Raw genomic sequence first — 22,213 nt, 5'->3', positions numbered from 1 at the left:
TGTTAGAGTAGAGATGAAAGATAACATATGAATAGAAGAAAGGAGTCTGCAGGAAGCCATGGGTAGGCTGGAACCACAACTCCAATTAGATCTTCCTTTAAACATTTTTAAAGTGTTTGTTATCATTAGATTAGCTCAAGCAAAATCATAAGTAGAACATGTAAATTACAGTAGAACATGTAATACGTACACTTTTTCTTTTCGGTTTAATACTGAAAGGTTTATATTATTTTTCCTAATTAATTTTGTTCTGTTTTAAAAGGTGTGCATACACATCAAGAGAAAACTATTTATATATTACAATGAGCCACATACCAAAATTTTTAAATCCAAGTTTTCTCTTGGGATTTACTATGTTGAAATAGCTACTTTCTATTTGATATTAAAGAAATAATGTATGTAATGCATATAAGTAATATGCATTGAAATCAAGTTTTATTCAAATCAAGTTTTCACCACTGCTGCCCCTCCTGACCTTTTGCCGCTCTGTGGTGTATGGGTCGTCTGGACGGCTTGCAGGAGGATTTAGTCTGATTCCTATCTTCCTCAGGAAATTTTTTGTGTACAGGTCACAATCTATAATCTTGTATTTTCGGCCATAAAGGGTTATTTCTGTGTTGATATTGAAATGATACATAGTATAGAACTGATCCTCATGAGGAGGTGGAAGTGGAATCGCGCCCCGTCGTAAAATAGTTCCTAGAAAACAGAGTAAATTCATGAGGTAAACAATATTTGCTCTAAGGATCTCAACAGAACTAGGTTTAGAGAAGAAAAACCTGCCTTAGCAGGGAAAAAAGCATGACTTATCAAGGGACATTGAACTGCCATTGAACTGAGCTTCATTAAGAAGCACATGGAAAGCAGAGACAAGAGAGGTGAGTTGGGCTGATTGCTGGTCTGAAGCAAAGAATCCATCTCGGAAATACAGAGCCACAACCTCACAACCCACAGTCTCACAGGAACGTTATCCAAAAGAGAAAAAAGGGAGAGGAGAGAAGAGAAAAAAGAGAGATATTTTAACTTTGACAAAGTAATCAAATATCTAAATTTTCTTATTCATAGTCTTTAAATGAAAGGACTGTTATCCTGACAGCACTGAATTTTATTACCTTTTGAGGATTAAAAGACATTAAATACAAAGAAACTGCTATTGGCCTATCAGCTGAAAACTCTCAAATACATTGGTGAATTGGGTGATGCTTCCACAGTACTCACTGCTTGTGAGCAAGAGACTGGAGCATCTTTCAAATGAGGAAAGGCTGAGAGAGCTGGGTCTGTTCAGTCTGGAACAGAGATGACTCAAGGTGGGGGAAACATATCAAAGTTTACAGATACCTGATGGGAGGGAATGAAGAAGATGGAGCCAGGCTCTTCTCCATGGTGCCCATTTGGCAGGATGACAGCAAATTAAAAGATACAAAATTCCAGCTGAGCACACAAACCCACTTTTTTTTTACCGTGAGGGTGATCACATACTGGAACAGGCTCTCCAAAAGGGTTGCAAAGTCTCCATTCTCAGAGAAACCCAAAAGGACATGGCCCTGGGCATCTGTCTCGAGCTGATTCTGCTTGGAGCAGGAGGATGGACTAGAAAATCTTAAGGTATCCCTTCCAACCTCAGTGATTTAGGGATACCACAAATATTTTAGAAATAACTTACAGGAATTTTAGAACCAACTTAAGGGGTCCTGGGGAAAGAGGGGATAAAGGGAGACAGAGCAGAAGAGAGAAAGTTACCAGTGTGTGCTTTGGTGTTTGAAGGGCCTTGTTCCTAGGTTAGTCCATGGAAATTCTTTATTGTTCACTTTATTTCCCTACAGACTAATTTGTACGAAATACCTCTCTTTACTACATTATCAGAGTTGTTTGTTAAGTTCTAATTCCTACAATGAAAACATATCCTTAATTTTTCAGGGGAATAAAGCAGCAAAGCAGATTTACTTTATGTTCCCATTAAAATAATTGTTTAACACCCATTCATCATCCTGACGTTTCGCATGTACTGAATCCAACATTCTGGTTGCTGACCTTTGACTGTAAAATATACTTGAACCTCTATCTGCTTAAGCACATTATACACCTATTTAGGATGTATCCCCATGAAAGATGTTAGAAAATGTGGGATGCAGCACATTTTAATGGGATGAAAAACTGCATTGCATTAGGTTGAAAAAAAAACATATACTTTAAAATATTTTACCTGATTTTGGCTAATTCTTAGGTCAATCAACAGATAATGGGATAAGTCAGAGCATGCAAATCCTCTTGAATCATCACTCTAACTAAAATGTAATGGTTGATGATTTTCTAATATAAGGTGTTTTCAGAGATTATACTCACTTCAGGTTTGGTGAATCAGCCTCTGCTTGTTTTTCATATCATTTTTAAGGGTGAAACACACATACCCATTTTGTTCTGAGGGAGAATTTCTTTCCTAATGGAGAATGTCTTGTAAAGATATTATCTGCAGCAATCCTTTGCTTTTATTAGGTATCACTGTGCCTGATGTACACATGTAGAGGGCACATTTCATAATGTTGAATTTGAAGTTTAATAAAACCTGATCAGCTGGGGTTAGGTCTCATCATTTTAAAATTGTTCTTCCTTCTGGAAAATAATACATTTTGTCCAGAAGTTTGTTGCAAGCTGTTAAAGGAGCATCTGACTGTGCAGTTTTCAGGTTGCTCAGGATGGATTGCTATTCCTGATGGTTCTTTGGTTGTCAGTTTATTGAGCAGGACATGCTACTTCACCACCAAGCATTGATTTAAACAATTGCATCTGGTCAGACTAAGGCTCTACTCTACTGTGCTGTTGGAAAGGGAGTTGAGGTACTGCTCTGCTCTGACAGTGGTGGTGGCACTGAGCTCCCACACCATAATTTGTGGCATATCTTCTTTGCTCTTGGGGCTTTGGGTTATTTGGCAACTCCAGAAGCTGCTTAAGGAGATCTCACTAGTAGAGAGATTTTGACAACGAAGCTGGGCAAAAAATGATTTGGTGTCTGCTGCTTCTCTTCTCTGCAGAAGATATTAAATGGTATCCAGAGTTGCCTCAGCACAGCTCTCTGACTCTGCACAGCTCAAGAGTGCATTAGAGAGAGGAGAGGAATGGGTAATACCTGGAGTTTGTACACACTTTGCTTGTACAGAAAGGAGGAGAAGCCACCACTATTATTCTTGCAACACAAAGAATTAATCCCAATAAACAAGGAGGCTTCTTACATTCACTTATTCACCCTTCCAGAACATAGCAAGGTCATGATTTGGCCACCATCAAATATGGCAAAATCACAATTATTTCAAGTCCTTGGGGGAGGCTTAAACTCTTAGATAATCTGTTATATTGGAGGAGCTGATGCAACTTCACTTTTCCACTTGTACTTTCCTCTTCAGCCAGCCAGCCTTGGGAACCCAGCCAGGAGGCGGCTCCACTCTCTTTTTCAGCTGGCTGACCTTGGGGAAACCAGCCAGCTGCTCCACTCTGCTCTGGCTTGCAGGGTCTGGATTGCACTGGAAGCTACAGTCATCCCCACAGGAACAGAAATGACCTTTTGATAAGACAGTATCAGCCAGCCACAGTCCTGTTAACTGGGAATTATATGTACAAAACACTTGCAACTGCCATACGTAGCCTGGCTCTCTGTGGGAGAAGTTTTTTTTATACTGAAAGAGTAATTATCATTCTGGCTGTGGAAGAAGCATTTGGAGTTTGTTATGTGGTCAAGTTTACTGTCCTTCTCTCCTTATCTTGACTTGGGCCTTGTGTACTGTGATTGTCCTGCTGTTTCTTGCTTTGAGTCTGGTTTCTCAAGTTCAAGGTCTCTGCATTCCCTCCTCAGTACAGACTTCTTCTAATGTTTCTAATATTTGCCAAATAGCAAGGCAGCATCCAAAATTAAATGAAGTTTAAATTTCAGCTATTTAGTAGCAACCTTGTAAGTCCAAATTCATGTCCAAGTACAGCAGCCAGTTTCATAAAGCAGTTTTTAAAGTCACTGAAATATTTCCCACAGATCATTTATTTAATTAGTTTGAGATTTTGATCAATGGTAAAAACACATTTTCTTGCTTTTTTTTCTCTGAAGCCAATTTGTTTTAGTTTTGTAAAAGCATAATTCAATCTAGAAATTCTTCTAACTTCTTTGACCACTGTTCCTTCACCAGATCTTCCTGCAGTCTGTAAGCCTGTCCAAATTTCTTTCCACAAAACCACAAGCACTATATGAGTACAATGGGAAACTACTGCATTTCTCCAATTCTACCATTCCCAGACACCCATTGAGACCATCAAAGTCTCATTTGTGGGTTATGGCACAAGCATTGGTAATCCCATGGCTTCAAGGCATCAACCAGCCAAGATACCCTTGATCTCCCCTGTCACAGCTCTACCTTCTCTCCAAGAAGCCTCCCAAAAACAGCCATCCCAGCTGTCTGGTTTACATCTTTTTTGACAGGGCAAACATCCAAGTTAGTGTAACCAGCACCTTCTGCCTTCAACAGTACAATTCTACTTTACCCATAACTGGTTTTTGCTGTTCTTCCTTTACTCAACCCCTTTCCTGGCACTGCAACTCTCCAATTCTTCACACAGACTGAGCCCATCCTGCTCTTGATGTCCTCACACATTTTTCTTCATGCACCTGTGCTCTTTTGTTCAGCATAGTTTGCCTTTTAGCAGCCCAAGCTCTCCTACAGCTGAACTCTCCTCTACAAATCCCTGGAATTTTAATTAACCGAAAAGTTGTATTTCAGCAGATGTGCAGAGAGCAGCATAATGGTCAAGATCCTGAACTTCAGTTCAGCTCCTCACCCTGTTATGACCTTTTCTGTATGATCCTGGATAAGATTTTAATTCCTCTGTGCTTCAGTTTACCAGCTTCACAGTGCAGACAGTTCCACTCCTGTTGTTGTTGGGCTTAAAATTCCCAGTTAGGATAAAAAAATTAAATAATGTAAGATAGATAGAATTATATTAAAAGAGGAAATGGGACAATTTTTATTGAAAATTGTAAGATTAGAAGTTAATGATTTAATATATATTTTTAAGAAATATTGCTTTTTCATGTATTCAACATCAAATATTTAGAGCCTTTAATTTATTAACTTTGTCATTGGTCTTCAGTTATGGAGCATGAGGTCAAACTCCAAGTGCATGTGTGTAGAGAATCTCTGATGGGTGTCTCCATCACCTCTTTCACTCCACATCATATTAATTTCTAGAACAACAAGAATATTTATGTGGATGTTTACGATAAAGTATAGGCCCTGTATCTATACATCAACTGTGAATCCCAAACACATTCCAAATAGTCCTTGGGCCTTTCAATCTACAGGTTTTTTTCTTCCTAAACACAACCAATACACAGAGCTTCCTTACCAGACCAGGTACCAGTGACAAATAAATTAAGTGCACTTTGGAGATCCTGGAACATTTATTTTTAATCCATCAGGTAAATATGTTGCATATATATATATATATATATATATATATATATATATATATATATATATATATATATATATATATGTCCCACATAAAGTACTCAGACAACCTCATAGAGACTTTCAAAGCATCCTTGCATGGAAGACTGAGAAAATTCTTGTTTTTCTCTAATACAATTCAGTTAATTTTAGGTCCAGTATCAAAGGTGACTCCAACAATCATTAACACAAGATACAACCAAGGAAACAGGAGGAAATTGTAGCCTTCCTGTCACCAAAAGAACAAGACTAGACTGCCAGGAACATTAGGGCTGAAGAGGCAGCCTGCACAACCCATAGTACAAAAACAATGGAAATAACTCCTTCAAAGGAATCAGCTTTGCATCTGCTTTATCCTGCTCTAAAGAATCTGGCTTCCACCTTCTCTCTCAAAGGCATCACCTCTGACTCTCTGTACTTCCTTTGTCAGTGGACATTTCCTCTAAGCCACAAACCCCAGAAGCAGCTGCTCCCACTCTTGGGGCACACAAGTCAAGGAAATGATGATGTCTCCCACATCTTACATTTGGGTGCAGGCTGGGGGTAAGGGAAAGAGCCCCAGCAGGATTTTCTTCACAAGAAAAAGCACTTGCCCAGGTAGGAGTAGGACAAGGTTTCATTGCATTCCAAATCAGTCCCTGCTGACGAGTCTAAAAAACTTCTGGCAGGAACTACTCAGCACAGGAACAGCATCACCTGAAATACCATTTTAAGAGATTCACAGGCAATTTTATCCCAGTCCTGACAGTAATGATGCACATAACACCTTTAAATATTATCTTATTCTGTAGACAGAGAAATTGATACCATCTGCTGATCTGGGAAAAGAAGAGGCTATTTAAATGGTTAACTTATTTTTGAAAATTGCTGTGCTAAGAATGCATAAAATGTACAAAACATCTTTGGGGACTGGGAGGTGCAGTCATCTCAAGACATCCTGCTTCTCTGGATTATATCCCTTGAAAACTTTTCATTCTGGCAGCGACCCATAAACACCAAGAAGCAGCAGCTGTGTTCCCCCTCTGCAACAGGATGTTGACTGCTAGATCACATTTTCTTAATATAAACCAAGTCCAGTAATACCCCAGTAAATCAGCACAGCAAACCCTCCTCCTGAAGTCCTCAGGCTGGTCCCAGAGCAGGGCTGTGGCACTGAGGCAAGGCAGCTCCTCAACTTAAAAGGCATCAAGGAAGAATTACTGTGCCAAGGGCACTTTAATCATAAAAGAACCAAGAGCCAGAGGCACAGAAGACTCTTGTCTTCAGTAATGGCAGAGACACTGCAGTAGCTCATGAGCAATTACAGAGCTGCTGCCACAGAACTCCCCGTCAGGGCCAAGATGGGAGGAGCCAGGCTCAGGAATGGAGATCTAGAACACAAATTGTTTTTGCAGGACTGACACAACACTGACAAAGACCTTACCACCATGATTTCAAACTACTATATTAGAGAAAAAATTGTATGTCTGAGTAGGGGAGGGGATTCAGCCTTAGAAAACCCACATCTTGAGAAACTAAGACAATAAAAAAAATTCACATCATGATCTGTAACAAGAAAAGACAATTATACCTGTGCATTTGCACCCCATTTTAGCTAAAAGAACTCACATTATATATCCTTTGGAATGGACCAAGATTGTAGAGAAGAGAGATATAAAGGGGATGAAAAAAGGTGCCAATAAAAACAGATACCTTGATTTATGCCACTATCTTTCACTACAGGCTCAGTCACTTGAATTGTATCATCTTCAGGGTAGAAATATATTTTACAGTGTCTGATTCTATACAGCTCTTGATTTTTTTCAGGCACTTCTTCTTCAAAATAGGCATCAAAACACAACACCTATTAAAAAAAATGAATAAATATAAAGCAGCAAAATCTCCAATGCTTTTGCAAAATATGTCAAAAAAACTTGTAAAGGTCATAAGTAACTAAATGTATGGATTTCAGGAGGTAGATTTATTTCTCAGAAAGGTAAGAACAGGAATCCACATTAAAGCACATCAATATAAAATTCTTTGCTTGGCGCTTTTATTATCACAACATGTAAGCAGAGATGGAACTCTAAAGTAAAGAAATAAATCAAATACAAAAGTATCAGCAGGTTGCTGGGCAAATCTTCCAAACAAAGCATTTCTGATAACACAATGAGCTGCCTAGGTACTGAAGCAAATTTTAGACTGTTATTCTATGAATTACTAGAAAATACAGTGCATGATGACAGCAACGACTTTACCATCAAGCTAAGTGGAAAGAGTTCTTTTTAAGCAGATCCTGCAAGCGTTCAAATGAATGGTACTGAAGACTATCAGAGAAAAATGACATTTTTCAAGAGGCATTTACAGCTGTGCAATGTTGGCATTTCAAAACTTCCCTGGTTCTGCAGTGAGTGGGGAAATCACACAGAGTGCAGCAACTTCTCTTCATGGTCTCTTGTAACAGCAGTAATGCAAAAACAACCCCACCTTCACAGGGTAGGTGCTTACTGGCCCTCATACCTGGAGATCCCAGCTCCAACTCAGACACCATTACACAAATCTTGCATTTCTTGGTATCAGTTTTTAACCACCAACACCAATGTAAAGGGAACATGAGAGATGTATCTACTTCCTGGGGCATTATCTAGCAGGATGCTCACTTTGGTAAGTATATGCAGGAAGGCATTAATCAAAACAGGCTTCCATGCTGTCCCCCCAATATATTTGGGTCAAATGATTGTTAATTTATACTTAATTTTCCACACTGGTTATATTTAATGAATGCAATTACCTTTACTCTTGATTAATCAGACAACCTGAAGCATTGCAAAAAAGACAGTTTAGCCATTCCCTATGTTTCAACAAGCATCTAGCAGATCATGAGTTGGAAATGTTTGAAATCTTATAAGCTGGCTGAGCTCCCTGCATGACAGAACACACTGGTTAATAGTCTGCACTCCTTTTGCACGTGCATTTAGGAATCTCAAAGTACCTCCATGAGTACTCATGGAATACTCATGAGATTTTATAACACCTCATAGACAAGAAAAACCTTGTTTTTTACATCTGGGAAGAGAGAAGTAGCAGCCTGCCCAGGGGCACACAACAGCAGCCATCCTGTGTCCTGATCAGACTTCTCAGTCACATTCCCTTCTCTGAGGCAGGTTAAGTGCAAGATGAGAGTAACTCTGTTTCCAGAAATTATTTCTAAGGCTCAGATCCTACTGATTTTCAGCAACCATTGAACAGTATGACAGACACATTTTTGGCATCAACTCTCCTGCACCGTGACCCTCCAACCACTAGAGAAATAAAATTTAAATTATACTCAAATTACATAACCTGTTAAACCTGATGGCATTAGATCTTCACACAAAGGAATCTAGAAAACTCGGTTATAGTTTGTTTAATTAGTACAACATGCAAGTTTCTGAACATACAGATTTAAAAATAAATTTAAAAATTAGTACTTGTCCACATTTTTTAACTGTGGGTTTCACTGTTTCATGCATCAAACACAAAAACACTGGACAAAACATCTGACATACAACAGAGGCAACACAAACTATCAACCTGTAACATCTCTTCCTCTTTCCATTTGTCTAAACACTGGTGCAGAGTGCCATTTTTGGTGACCAAATGATCCTTCCTGGCCTCCAGCTACTGTTCTGGAATGACCAGGAGCCCTGTATAAATATCTTGTACACTCCAGGGGACATAAAAGGTGCTATGATAGAACCACTGTATCCCAGTCTGAACATCCTGGGCTGCAGCTGACAAGGATGAGAATTTTATTTCTCGCCCAGCTGCTGATAACCCATGAAATCACTTAAAACATGGAAACTTCTGCACCCCCTTGTCCCTATTCTGCCAGTCCCACTAGAATAGGGACATTTGATGAACATATTCTTCAAGAGCTCTGCTTCATCACTAATTGTTCTTAATTTTGTCAGTGATCTCTTCTGAGAACAGTTGTCTCAAGAGACACGAGCGAGGCAAAGCAGTCTGTTTGCACAGAGCTCCAAGCCCCATCACATCCTTAATACACTGGATTTATTTCTTTCTCTGAGCACACACCTATGCCCTGGTTTATCCCATCTGAGGAGCTTGTGAAGGTTCTTTTGCACTCACACTTTATTCTCTTTACACCCTTCTCAACAAGCTAGTGTATGACTGAAATATATGCAGCAACCAACTGAAATTTTGCAGATCAAAGCAGATGATTCGGGAAGTGTGAGAAGGGGAAGGAACAGAAATGAAGATGACTTACTTTTCATTTTGGAGCAAAGTTAGTCTTAAAAATACTCAAAATTTAACACTTCCTAACTGGACTCTCATCTGCAGTACAGCACTACAAAGTTCCCATCCCAGCCCTTAAAAAATTAAATGTTACCTATGAAAACCAAAAATAACAAATATTGAATAAACTCTGTAGCACTTTGCAAAGTGCCACAAAATTTCTCTGGCACCTGTGGTAGTCAAATTATAAACATCATTCCAAGCCCAGGATGCCTTATGTGTGTACTTAATCATAGAAGAAATTAAATTTACACCTGCTTCCTATTATGCAAGTGAAACTACAAAGACTACTTCTCTGCTTACTTAATAATGAAGTTTTATGCTTGTCCTTCTTCCAGTTGCTATGGTACTACTGAAAGTTAACAGCCAAAGTGGTAAGAAAGCAGCTTACATTTCAAAAGATAAACACCTACTCAAACCTTTTTTCATTAAGTGCATTCTGCTGAGTCCCAAACTGCAGCACAGGAGGACAGAGCTGCATTCCAGGCTCTTAACTGGGGAAGCTAAATTACTTGGATAGTGAGTGCCCTGTAACAAACTGCCATTAATACAAACACATGAGCCCTCCAGAGGCCAATTCTGAACCTGCAGACTCCTGTGGATGCACACATGGATTAGACCAGGAATGGCCAAAGCCCAGCAAGCTCCTCTCACCAGCCAAGGCCAGGAACTGATGCTCCCTGGAAGGTCCCTCTGCCTCCTACTGAACCCCTTTGATTCCATAGACTTGGATCCAAGGCCTGAGGAGGCAATACACCCTCCTTGTTCCAAGAAGGGAGTAGGAAAAGCAAGTCCAGGTCTAGCTGAAGCTTTAACACCTGGGCACACTGGACCAGGTCATACCCAAGCACGCTGCTCTGTGAGCAATTCCAGGGATCTCAGAGAGAAAGCCAACCAAAGGCACGTGAGCTGTTCAAACCTAACATTTTCTTGTTATAGTTCTGCTCTGCCAAAAATGAATGTGTAATTGTACTCCAATTACATGGCTTCTCTTTTAAAGCAAAAATTATGAGATTTGCCTTTCTTCCCAATATTTAAATACCATAATCATTTAGTCACACAACATTTCTGTGATCTGTTGAACGATTCCTTTTTCTCGATCATTTTCCTTCCCTTATTGTAGGCTTTTTCCTTTAGAAATAAAACATCTCTGAGTAGATTTTAATGTGAATTTAAATATAGCAAGCAACAACGTGCTACAAAATTCCTGTCATCACAGGTTACAGTTATTTGATAACTCTCTAACTTAAAAGGTGTCATTAAATTATGCAAAAAACCCCAAACCAAAAAAAACAATACTGAAAACCAACCAAACAAAAACAAACAAACAAACAAACCCAAATTTTAAATTTTCACATACACAATATACAATAACAAATCATACAAAAGTCCAGAAGTCAACAAGACTTTGAGCATACAAGTATGATGGCATGAGTGAATCCCAAATATGTAGCACTCCACTGAGTTTAATGATACCCAAGTGCCCAGACACGCTTTCTCCTGGACTGGGGTTTACCTTACATTCGTTCTCACCAGGCTGCCAAATAATTCCCTCACTTATCATCATTTTCACTAAAAAGAAATGTGCTTCCCATCCCCTTGTTTTTGTTAAATCCTGTAAGAGATGTATTGCAATACAGAAACATTTTATATATTGTTGTTATATGAATTGTCCAATACATTAATATAATGAAAAAAATATCCACTACCACTCTTTTTTGTCTATTGAGGAGCTTTTTTTTTGCATGCACAAAATAATCTTCTGAAATATCTAATGGAATGTCATTGTTGTACTCTGTCATACTGTAGCTATTAATCAAAAAAAAAAGAGATTTCTACATACCTGCTTGTCAAATGCTATCCAAGAAGGAGGACTACTTCCTACTGCTTCAGGAAACACACTGTTGGTAATTTTCAGGGTCTGACCAGGTAACAGTTCACCTCCTATTCCAGGTTTATCTTCAAATAGCCTCCGAACATTATTGCTGTAGGCGCAGATCTGTGATCTGTGGAACTTTTCTCCCCCAATCTGTCAAATGTGCAGAGGAAAAAGAGAAAAAAAATTAGTGGTTTTTTGTTTTTTAATCCATGGTAGCTGACCATCCAGGCAAGGAAGATTAATAATGCAAAAGTTTTTTTATATTTACTTTTAATACAGACTCTAAAAACCTGTAACAGCTGGAATGCTGCAAGTGAAGTGACATTCTCCAGACTGGCCAATGTGCCAGTCATACAGATAAAAATGGAACAATATTCCAGTAATTTACCTAGGCTGAGAGACTGGATGGAACCAGATGTTTAACCCCACACTCCTTCCCTGCAATAAGGATTGAGGTGGTTGAGAAAGAATCAAATCACCCTCGAGAACTGCTGTAAAAGGTAAAGGGAAAAGGCCTTTCCTACAGCTCTCCAGAGGACAAATGGAAACAGTTCAGCAGCACTCAGAGAACAGCCTGCTCTCCTTATTCATGTCAAAGCTCTTATTTACACTTGCATCCCTGAGTGCAAATAAATTCCTCTGCACTACTGAATACACTTGAATTTTGGGAGGCTGGACCTGAATCAAAAGGCAGACATTCATTCCATCTGGGAGTATTTCAAAAGAAGGTCTCTGTAGTGATTCCTCTATATTATTACTAATTTTTCAGGCAATAAAAGATGGAGTGCTTAAAAATATAGGAACAATCAACAGCAAAGAAAACCATCTTGGCCACTTGAATTTCTTGGCTGGGGCTGGAGCCAGTCTTCAAGTGGCACAGAAAAGCTTCTGGGCTCACATAAATATCACTCCTGTCTCTGAGAATGTCCCTCCTAATAAGCTGCCTGCTTTGCTGGCAAGAGGCAGCTGGTGTGAGCTGGGCTTGGGCAGCAATCCCCTAATGACCCCACACAGCAGTCTTGCAGAAGAGGACAGGGAAATAGAAAATGCCAATAGAAAACTCCACTTCCTTCCATGAGCAGCAATCCTGACTTGTTAGCTCCTCTCAGTCTGCTGTTCTTCCCTTTCTTGACCTCTCAAATCCTCAAAACACTTATCTGGCAGAGGGGGGCCACTGCCCCCTGGCATGCCCATTAAGAGGAGGGAGAGGCCATCAGAACTGTGCCCTCCCTCGGCCTGGGGCTGGGGGAACACGAGGAAAGATGAGGCTGAAGTGGGAACTGATGCTATGGCTGAGAAAAGCAAAGGCAGAGGAAAAGGCTGGACAGCAAAATTTTTCCCAGCAGCACCAGAGCAGCATGTCAGTGAAGTACCAGGGTGACAAAATTGCCTCCCCACTCCTTTTGGAAGACTGGCCATCACTGATTATCACATGCATATGTGTAAACCACTACTCCCTCAAAAGGTGTAGACAGTTCTAAGTTAATATCATAGATCAAAAAATGGTACGAATAATCCTTTTTCATGATGGCAACATTCAAGTGCTCCAAGATAACATAACACACACCCAGCAGAGCAGTCCTGGGAACAAGTGAAAGCAGTGAAGCTGCAAAACCTGAAAGTACTCAAGCAGTTATTTCATTCTGCCAGTATGAAAGAGTCAGGAATCTGAAAGGCAGGGAACCAGCCTCATGGCACAGAATTATCAACAGCAGTCCGCAGGAACTCCTGCACATTGGGGTCACAGTCTGAACTGTTCACCTGCCTCCAGGTGCTCCAAATCCAACGGCACAAACCAGAGAGATGCGGACATGAACAGCCCAATCACTGCTTTAGCTTAGCCTTGCTTAAAATCCTTTTGCACACCACTTTGGCAAAGAAAGCAGTATGAAAAAGAATACTTACTATTTTTACAAATCATTATTTTTAATACCATGATAATCAATGGCTATACCCTTGCTTAGGTTAAAAAAAGCTGAGCTAGCCAGTACCCTTTGAAACAGTTATTGCAAAGGAATAAGGTCCACAAGCTGGGGTCAGAAACAATCAGAGCTATGGAAGCACATCCCCAAAGAAGATTCTTTAAAGGTAAGCAGTGTTTTGAACAAAGGTGAATAAAAGAGACTGCAGAAAGTATCATAATTTAAAGAGTAGTACAAAGGAAACAGAAAATTTCTCCTCAAGATATAAGTCAAGAACAAGAGTTACTGAATAAAAGAGAAAATCAATAAAAGGAAATGGTTTGTATGCAGACTAGGAGTTCATGGGTCTCCCTACCACAGAGCATTGCTCAAGCCAGGAATTTAACCAGTTACATTTGCAGGAATGATGCCCAAAAGTAAATATTTTATATCAGCACAGATTTGTAAGCTGTGACATACAATGCCATGCTTCAGTGTGAGCACTGACATTTAGGCATCAGGAGCAGAGCTTCATGTGGTCATCCCACCTCTCCCACAAGAAGTGAGGACAGGTGCTCTCCTGGAATCTGGAACAGCCAGGCACTGACAGGGGCTGGCACCTGCTTTGTAACACATCTGCACTTGGGATGGTTTCTTCTCTCACCTTTGGATGCTACTGAACTTCCCTTTGTTCTTGTGTTTCTTTTTAAAATAATTTTGTTCCTCTGTAAGCTGAGAAAGAGCTGGGGAGAAGTCAGAAAGGAAGGGAGCTTTCTGCATTTATCAGTCCAAATGCACAATAACTAAAGTCAAGTTGAATTTTAAAAGGGGATTTTCTAGGCAGAAACATCTGATTTATACTGAAGGTGTTGCAGAATAGATGCACCTCCTGGCACAGCAAGTATTTAATTATTTTCCCTCTATTACCAAAGCATGTGTTAGGGAAAAAGGCACAGTTAGCAAAGCACAGTGAGGGTGGCAGTTTTCCTGAGCAAAGGAAAGCTTTTCATGTCCTCAAAACTCCTTCTGGAAGCATTTGCTGTTCATATGTTTTTGTGGTTTAGCAGCAAAAGTATGGCAAAGTGCTCATCAAAATAACCCAAGAATGATCCTGCTGGAATTTTCAGAATTTAGGGCTAAAATCACAACATCCTTAAAATTTTATATGAAAAATACATGATGAAACAGCTTCAATTCTGTTAAGAATCTTTTGTGTCATTCCTGTAACTTTTTAGGGTTTGACAAAAAGACTATTTTAGATTCCTAATCACATAATTACTTATCCCCTTCTTCCAAAAAGCACCTAGGTCCACAGATAAAATAACCTCTTCTCAAAATCTGTACAGTTATTTCTTAAAAACAACAAAAACAAAAAACCAGAACAACAACAACAAAAATAGAAAGTTTAAGAAAAAGATTAGTTATAATTGAGGACCACAAAAGGGAAAAACTCACATTTGGGAAACTTCAGCTAATGAACTCAGACCACACCTGGCCTAAAATAGTGACAGAACACCATGCTACCTCCACATTGAACGACTTCTAACAGAAAGCTTTCAGAGAGCAGGGAAAGAGCTTGAATGTGTCTGCTGTGCTAATGCAGCTCAACTGAACAGGCCGTGGATCTGCTGAACAAAGCTGGACATTTTCTGTGTGGTGAGCCCGTGAAAAATATTGAGGATCCACTCAATAGTGACTAATACAAAGGTCAGGGCTCTCTGACTGCAGCTCTTGGCTCTGCAAGCTCAGCCCCTGCAGTCCTCGGGGAACGCTGCCTCGTGCTCGCTGCATCTTGCTCTGGAATAGTCACTGCAAACTCCCCAGGGAGCTGCACATTCCAGCTGAACCAAGCACAGCTGGAAATCTTCCAGCACAGCAGCTGGAGTGATGGGAGAGCCCTCAGTGAGATCTGAGAAGCCACCTTTTCAACTCGGTCCCACAGGGAGCTATGGCAGGAGTGGCAGCACAGTTCTGTACCCAGTATCCATCTGTAATTCCCACCTTGAGAACAGCAGCTGCACCCTGGATGTCCTGCTCAAACCCTGCATCAGGAGGAACCGTGGCACTTCTGAACTGTTCTAGCCTGCTGATAAAGTCTCCTGGCTGCTTCAGCTAAGTGACAGAAATAAATGCAAATGCTACACACTGTGCCAGCCTAATTAATGTGACTGATTTCCAACTCTTTTATCACCCCCTGCTTGCTGCAGAGGTCTCAGGATGTTCAGGGGTTAATGGAAAAGGAGGAACACCCTAAGGCACTGTTGCCAGCAACTCTGGTGCCACTCTAAAAGCATCACAAAACAAGCTGCATCAACACCAATAGTGTGGATCAGTACAGGAAAGGCATGGATCTGTTGCAGCAGGTCCAGAGGAGCTCCACAAAAATTAGCAGAGGCTGGAGCACCTCTCCCATAAGGACAGCTGAGAGAGTTGGGGTTATTTAGCCCAGAGAAGAGAAGCATCCAGGGAGACCTTACTGTGGCCTTTCTTTAAGGAGGACTATGATAATAAAAGGGACAGACTTTTTAGCAGAGCCTTTGCAACAGGACAGGGGGGTTATAGCTTTAAGTGAAAAGAGAGCTGATGCAGGCTAGGTATAAGGAAGAAATTTTTAACAATGAGGGTGGTGATACACTGGGACAGGCTGCCCAGAGAGGTGGTGGATGCCCCATTCCTGGAAATATTCAAGGCCAGGCTGCCCTGAGTAACCTGATCTAGCAGAAGGTGTTCTGCTCATGGCCTGGATGACCTTCAAAGGTCTCTTCCAACCCAAACCATTCTGTGATTCTGGCCTGCTCTTACTGCCTGGGAGAAGAAAACAGGTGGATAAAGGTATGGGCCCAAAATGCAGCCACAAGGGGAAGCTACAGGAAGATTCAGGTTTGGGGGTCATGAACAGACAGATCTGGGGGAGCAGGGCTGAGGGGCAGGAGGTAGTGGAAGGGGTTCAGGGAAAGATGGCCAGGAAAAGAAGAAAGGACAGCAGACACGCTTACTTATAAAGAGGTTGGGAAATGTTCTTGGTCAAGAAAAACTAACGTCCTGTTTTGTGGGTTACAGAGCAGCAGAAAATATTTCAGGCAGGAAACACAGAGACAGCCACAGTAGCACAGTTGAGGGCAATTCCAGGCTGCTGCAATAAACAAGGAAAATGTGGAATTTCTGCTGTGCCACTAAAGTTTGCAGCAGAATTTTTTGCAGTTTTTACAGGATGTAGTTTCCCCCTGAGATCCATAAGCTTATTGTCCGATTCTCTAAGAAATGCCATGGAGAACTGTTGCATAGAATTCTCTCTCTGAGAGGGATTTCAAACATCAGGCAAGAGAATACACTGGTCAGCTAGCACTTGGCAAATCTGCCCCATATGAATACCTGTTTGTCACCCTCCTCCTTCGCTGCTGACACAGGCAAGGACATCAATCCAGTATCAGAAGGAGCAGCTGATTTTGAGAACAGGAGGCAGACAAGGAACACTAATAAAGGGAGTACTTGTGTTGTAAGCAGTGCCATCCCTGACACCGTCCAGGCTCCAAATGCACAAACTTTTTCTTGCAGTAATAAAGCAAACCTTTTATATGCTGTGTTTCCACCATGTGCTCAAAATACCTGTATTGTTAGATCTCCTCATCGCCCACAAACAAAAAACACAGGCACTGCTGATGAGCAGCTGATCTTTGGACTTCTGTTGTAAAGAGGTGGAGGGGTTTGTTTTGATGAATGGACTTATGTGTATGCAAACTACTGTAATTTTGATGTTGAACACTACCTTAAAGCTCTGATTTTCTGGAAGCAGCCCAGCCACCTTATTAAGCACATCCAAGGCAGACAGAACACACATGTACTCCCATGCCTTCTGTGGGTCTAGATAAGGCAGGTGGAAGCATTAGGAGCAGAGAGCAGAGAATTTCACTAGGAGCTTGAACAGTAATGAGTGGAATTAATACCCATAATTATAAACCAAGGGCTGATAGGAACAACCATCCCCTGTCCCCTGTGCATCCTTCTTCAGGGAACGCTTTGCCACTGTTGTTTCTGTGCAATATTGATGGTGATGCTCACAGTCCTGACAGGTGGAAACACTCTCCTCCTTTCCAATTTATCTATAGCAGTGACACCCTTTTTTCTCCTTTAAATATGTTATTTTCAGCTTCTCATTTGTGGAGTTGTCATTATTAACTCCACTGTCTCAAGGACTGACAAAAAGAGCAATCTGGAGCCCTAACAAGGGTCTAACATGGTTTTATAATGTTGTCTTGTGGCACTTTGTGACAGCTTTCACACCATTAGTTCTCATAACGTACTCGTTGTATGCACTTCAGCATGGAGTGTTCAACACTCTCTGTTAGTAACTCTTCCCAAGCACGTGAAGTTAAATTAAATCAATTAAGTTAAATTGAAGTCTGGAGAACAATAAAGCCACGGATATCCCTGAGCTGAGCTATTCTGCTTCCAGCCAGCAGGTACCAATGGCACACACCTATTCCAGTGCTGCTGACACTCCCACTCAGCAGCCGCCTCAAGAGTTACACACACAACCAACCCTTAACAAAACAAATCTCAATTCAGCAAGAGACTGAGTATTCACCACCAGACCCTTTTTTTTTTTATACCCCCTCCAAAACAACAGCATCCAGCTGTTTCCAGGGAAGAAGATGCCTGAAAGATCCTCAGTCTCTAGGCTGGGCTTGCAAGAGGTCCTGTGTTTGCACACACCCGTGCAGTGCTGACACACAGAGTGAGGCTGGGAGTCCACAAATGTCTACACAACTTCACGCTCCCTGTAGCTGGGCAGCTTCGTGTCTACCTGTCTTGTGTCTATCACAGAATCATAGAAAGGCCTGTGTTGTAAGAGACCTTAGAGATCATTCAGCTCCAACCCCCTGCTCATGGGTAGGGACAGCTTCCTCTGGAGCAGGTTGCTCAGAGCTGCACACAACCTGGCCTTGAACACTTCCAGCAACAGGGTATTGACACGTTGTATGGGCAACCTTGGCCACGTTTATAGAGTGAAAACGACAGATTCCCTTCCAGGTATTTTAACACTATTAGGAACATTAAAATACACTGTTTCATTTGCCTCCTGAAGGCACCAGCTAGACTGCTGTGCACGAATTCTGCCCCACCCCTGCACTGCTTCACATCAGAGTGTGTTCAGCGAATTCCTAGCTATTCTTGATGAAAAATTTTGAGGTAGTGATAGCAGCCTTCTCTTTTGTTTGCTGTGATAAAATAACCATCTCGTCTATTTAGCCTGCATTAATAGTATTGGCAACCCTGAAACAGCACATCAGCATTTCTGTCGCTCCCCTCTCTAGCAATGCCTTTGTGGTTACTTATGTAGAGGGCATCTGTCTTCTCCCTGTTTTGCTCTGTTAGAGCTGCGCCAAAAGCTCAAACTGCCCCAAAAGCAGTGGCCAGATCACAGAACCAGCGAGGCTGGAAAAGATCTGAGATCATCGAGTCCAACCTGTGACCGATCACCACCGTGTCACCCAAACCATGGCCCTGAGTGCCACATCCAGGATCACCACCGTGTCACCCAAACCATGGCCCTGAGTGCCACATCCAGGATCACCACTGTGTCACCCAGACCACGGCCCTGAGTGCCACACCCAGGATCACCACCGTGTCACCCAGACCATGGCCCTGAGTGCCACATCCAGGATCACCACTGTGTCACCCAGACCATGGTCCTGAGTGCCACATCCAGCCTTTCCTTAGACACCTCCAGGGACGGTGACTGCACCACGTTCCCGGGCAGCCCACCCCGCTGTCCAATCGGCCTTTCTGTGTACAAACTCCTCCTGGTGCCCAGCCTAAACCTGCCCTGGCGCAGCTCTGGCCTCAGCACCCTCACCCGCCGCTGGGGCCGGGGGAGCTCAGCGCACCCAGGGGCGCCTCGCCTCCACCTGCGGGGCCGGCAGGAACGGCCCCGCCGCGCCCGGGACCGCCTCCGGCACGGCCCCCGCGGCCCGGGGCAGGGCAGGAGGGCGGACAGGAGGGCGGGCAGGAGGCGGCCCAGGGCAGGGCACTCACGTTGCGGCGGCGGGAGAAGCCGGGCAGCAGCGGCAGCGCCATGGCCGCCCCTCAACCGCTGCCGCTGCGCGGAGACCGCGCGGCGCTGACGTCATGCGGCCGTGACGTCACGGGGCGGGGACAGGCGCGGGGCGACCGCGGGGGCTCCTCCCGAGCCCGCATCCCGAGCCCTCATCCCGAACCCGCATCCCGAGCCTTTACCCCGAGCCCGCATCCCGAACCCGCATCCCGAGCCCTCATCCCGAGCCTTTGCCCCGAGCCCGCATCCCGAGCCCGCATCCCGAACCCGCATCCCGAGCCCTCATCCCGAGCCTTCACCCCGAGCCCGCATCCTGAGCCCGCCTCCCGAACCCGCATCCCGAGCCCGCATCCCGAACCCTCATCCCGAGCCCGCATCCCGAGCCTTTACCCCGAGCCCACATCCCGAGCCCGCATCCCGAACCCGCATCCCGAACCCGCTTCCCGAGCCCGCATCCCGAACCCACATCCCGAGCCCTCATCGCGAGCACGCATCCCGAGCCCGCACCCCGAGCCCGCATCCCGAGCCCGCATCCCGAACCCTCATTCCGAACCCGCATCCCGAGCCCGCATCCCGAGCCCGCATCCTGAGCCCTCATCCTGAGCCCCCATCCCGAGCCCGCATTCCGAACCCGCATCCCGAACCTGCATCCTGAGCCTTTACCGCGAACCCGCAGCCCGAGCCCACATCCCGAGCCCACATCCCGAGCCCGCACCCCGAGCCCTCATCCTGAGCCCGCATCCTGAACAGGTCATACCGAGCCCTCATCCCGAACCCTCATCCCAAACCCCTCATCCTGAACCGTCATCCCGGACCCTCATCCCGAACCTTCATTCCAAACAGCTCCATCCTGAACCGCTCTGTCCCAAACTCTCATCCCGAATGCTCATCCCGAACCCTCATCCAGCCCCGCACATCCCGAACCACTCCATCCGGAACCGTCATCCCGAACCCTCATCCCGAACCCTCATCCCAAACCCTCCTCCTGAACCTTCATCCCGAACCTTCATCCCAAACAGCTCCATCCTGAACCGCTCTATCCCAAACCCTCATCCTGAACCCTCATCCAGACCCGCACATCTCGAACCACTCCATCCGGAACCGTCATCCTGAATCCTCATCCCGAACAGCTCCATCCTGAACCACTCTATCCCAAACCCTCATCCTGAACCCTCATCCAGAACGGCACATCCCAAACCCTCATCCCTAACTGCTCATCCTGAACCCTCCATCCCTTACCGCTCATCCTGAACCCTCATCCCGGGATATGGTCCGGGGGGATGCAGGCAGGTCCCGGCTTTCCTCCACAAAAGCCCCACCAAGTGCAGGGGGTGCCTCAGGGTGGGCTCAGAGTCAGCAGCAACAAAGTAGAAATAAATCCATTCTTATTTTCATATACATAATTAATTAACGTGTATAATTATAGAAATAGATCAAAATATTGTATGCATATGTAATTTATATTGGTTTTATTATAGTATAAAACACATCATATATAAATGTATAATAATATATTAAAAGTATATAACATATATTTATATCATATTTATTGCACATCATTAATTACTGAGTGCTAAATACATATTAAATCCAACAGTAGCACACACTAAATCAATTTCTTCAGTTTTTCAGGATTAAAAAGGGGTCAGGGCCAGGCTCCTCTCTCAGGGAGCAAGTGACAGGAGGAGAGGACATGGTCTACAGCTGTGCCAGGGGAGCTTTAGCTTGGACATCAGAAGGAATTTTTTCATGGCAAGGGTGGTAAGACACTGGAATGGGCTGCCCAGGGAGGTGGTGCAGTCACCATTCCTGGAAGTGCTTAAGGAAAGGCTGGATGTGGCACCCAGGGCCATGGGCTGAGTGACACGGTGGTGTTTGGTCACAAGTCAGACTCAGTCTCAGGAATCTTTTCCAACTTAAAGGATTCTGTGAAAATTTACCTCACCTGGCGATGAGCAGTGTCTTCACTGGACATGGAGCCCCCCAAATACCTCTGGAACTGGGGTCACAGATGGGACAAATCCCACTACATTTGCCATTTTCTGCCCCAATTAATTTTTAATGTTTTTTTGTTTTGTGACTTTTACACAGCACATTTTACTCTGGGGCCCTGTCAGGCTAGGGGGAGGGGGAGGTGGGATGTTTTTACAGCTTTTTGTTTGGTTTTTTGCATTTTAGTCCACTGGGATAGGGAAACTGGGTCAGTGGGTTTCCACCTTCTGGTTTCCCAGCACTGTACCATGCATCTGCATTTGCATTTAGTGTGGAAAGGTAAACACTTAAAATATATTTTAATTGAAAATTAGAGAAACCATCATTTTAATCACATTCATTTCATACAGTGGGCGGTATTATGCAAAAATTTAAATTTCAAACAGAAAATACAGTGAGAGTTTCTCACGGATGGCTGGTGGGGGGAAGGGTTGTTTTTCTTTAATGGAAGTAACATTTTCCTTGTTAATAAGGGAAGATGCATTCCAGATCGCTTCCAAAGCCAGTTTCAGAGAACAGCAACCATGCTATGTTGTGTTCCTCCATTTTACATAAAGGTGTTCATTAATATGGTTTTTTTTAAATTAGACTGATTTTTACAGAAAAATTAGTTTATGGATAA

General features: G+C 43.1%; 1 protein-coding gene across 2 annotated transcripts in view; it reads right to left on the bottom strand.

The window, feature by feature from the left end:
- Positions 1–19,671, bottom strand: part of EFHC2 (EF-hand domain containing 2) — a 56,793-nt gene extending 37,122 nt beyond the window's left edge. The window contains exons 1-4 of one of the 2 annotated variants that reach the window (XM_038157489.1): positions 19,581–19,671; positions 11,608–11,793; positions 7,179–7,329; positions 476–699 (exon numbers count right to left, since the gene is read on the bottom strand). In XM_038157489.1, coding sequence (XP_038013417.1) covers positions 476–699; positions 7,179–7,329; positions 11,608–11,793; positions 19,581–19,622 — 603 coding nt within the window. In that variant the 5' untranslated portion in view covers positions 19,623–19,671. The remainder of the gene's footprint in view (positions 1–475; positions 700–7,178; positions 7,330–11,607; positions 11,794–19,580) is intronic. The other variant, XM_038157497.1, reaches the window with a different exon arrangement.
- Between the last annotated feature and the right edge of the window lie 2,542 nt (positions 19,672–22,213).

This window comes from Motacilla alba, chromosome 1 (assembly GCF_015832195.1).
Source record: "Motacilla alba alba isolate MOTALB_02 chromosome 1, Motacilla_alba_V1.0_pri, whole genome shotgun sequence".
Lineage (NCBI taxonomy): Eukaryota > Metazoa > Chordata > Aves > Passeriformes > Motacillidae > Motacilla > Motacilla alba.
Note: the sequence above shows the minus strand (reverse complement) of the source record. Positions and strands in the feature narration are given on the sequence as shown.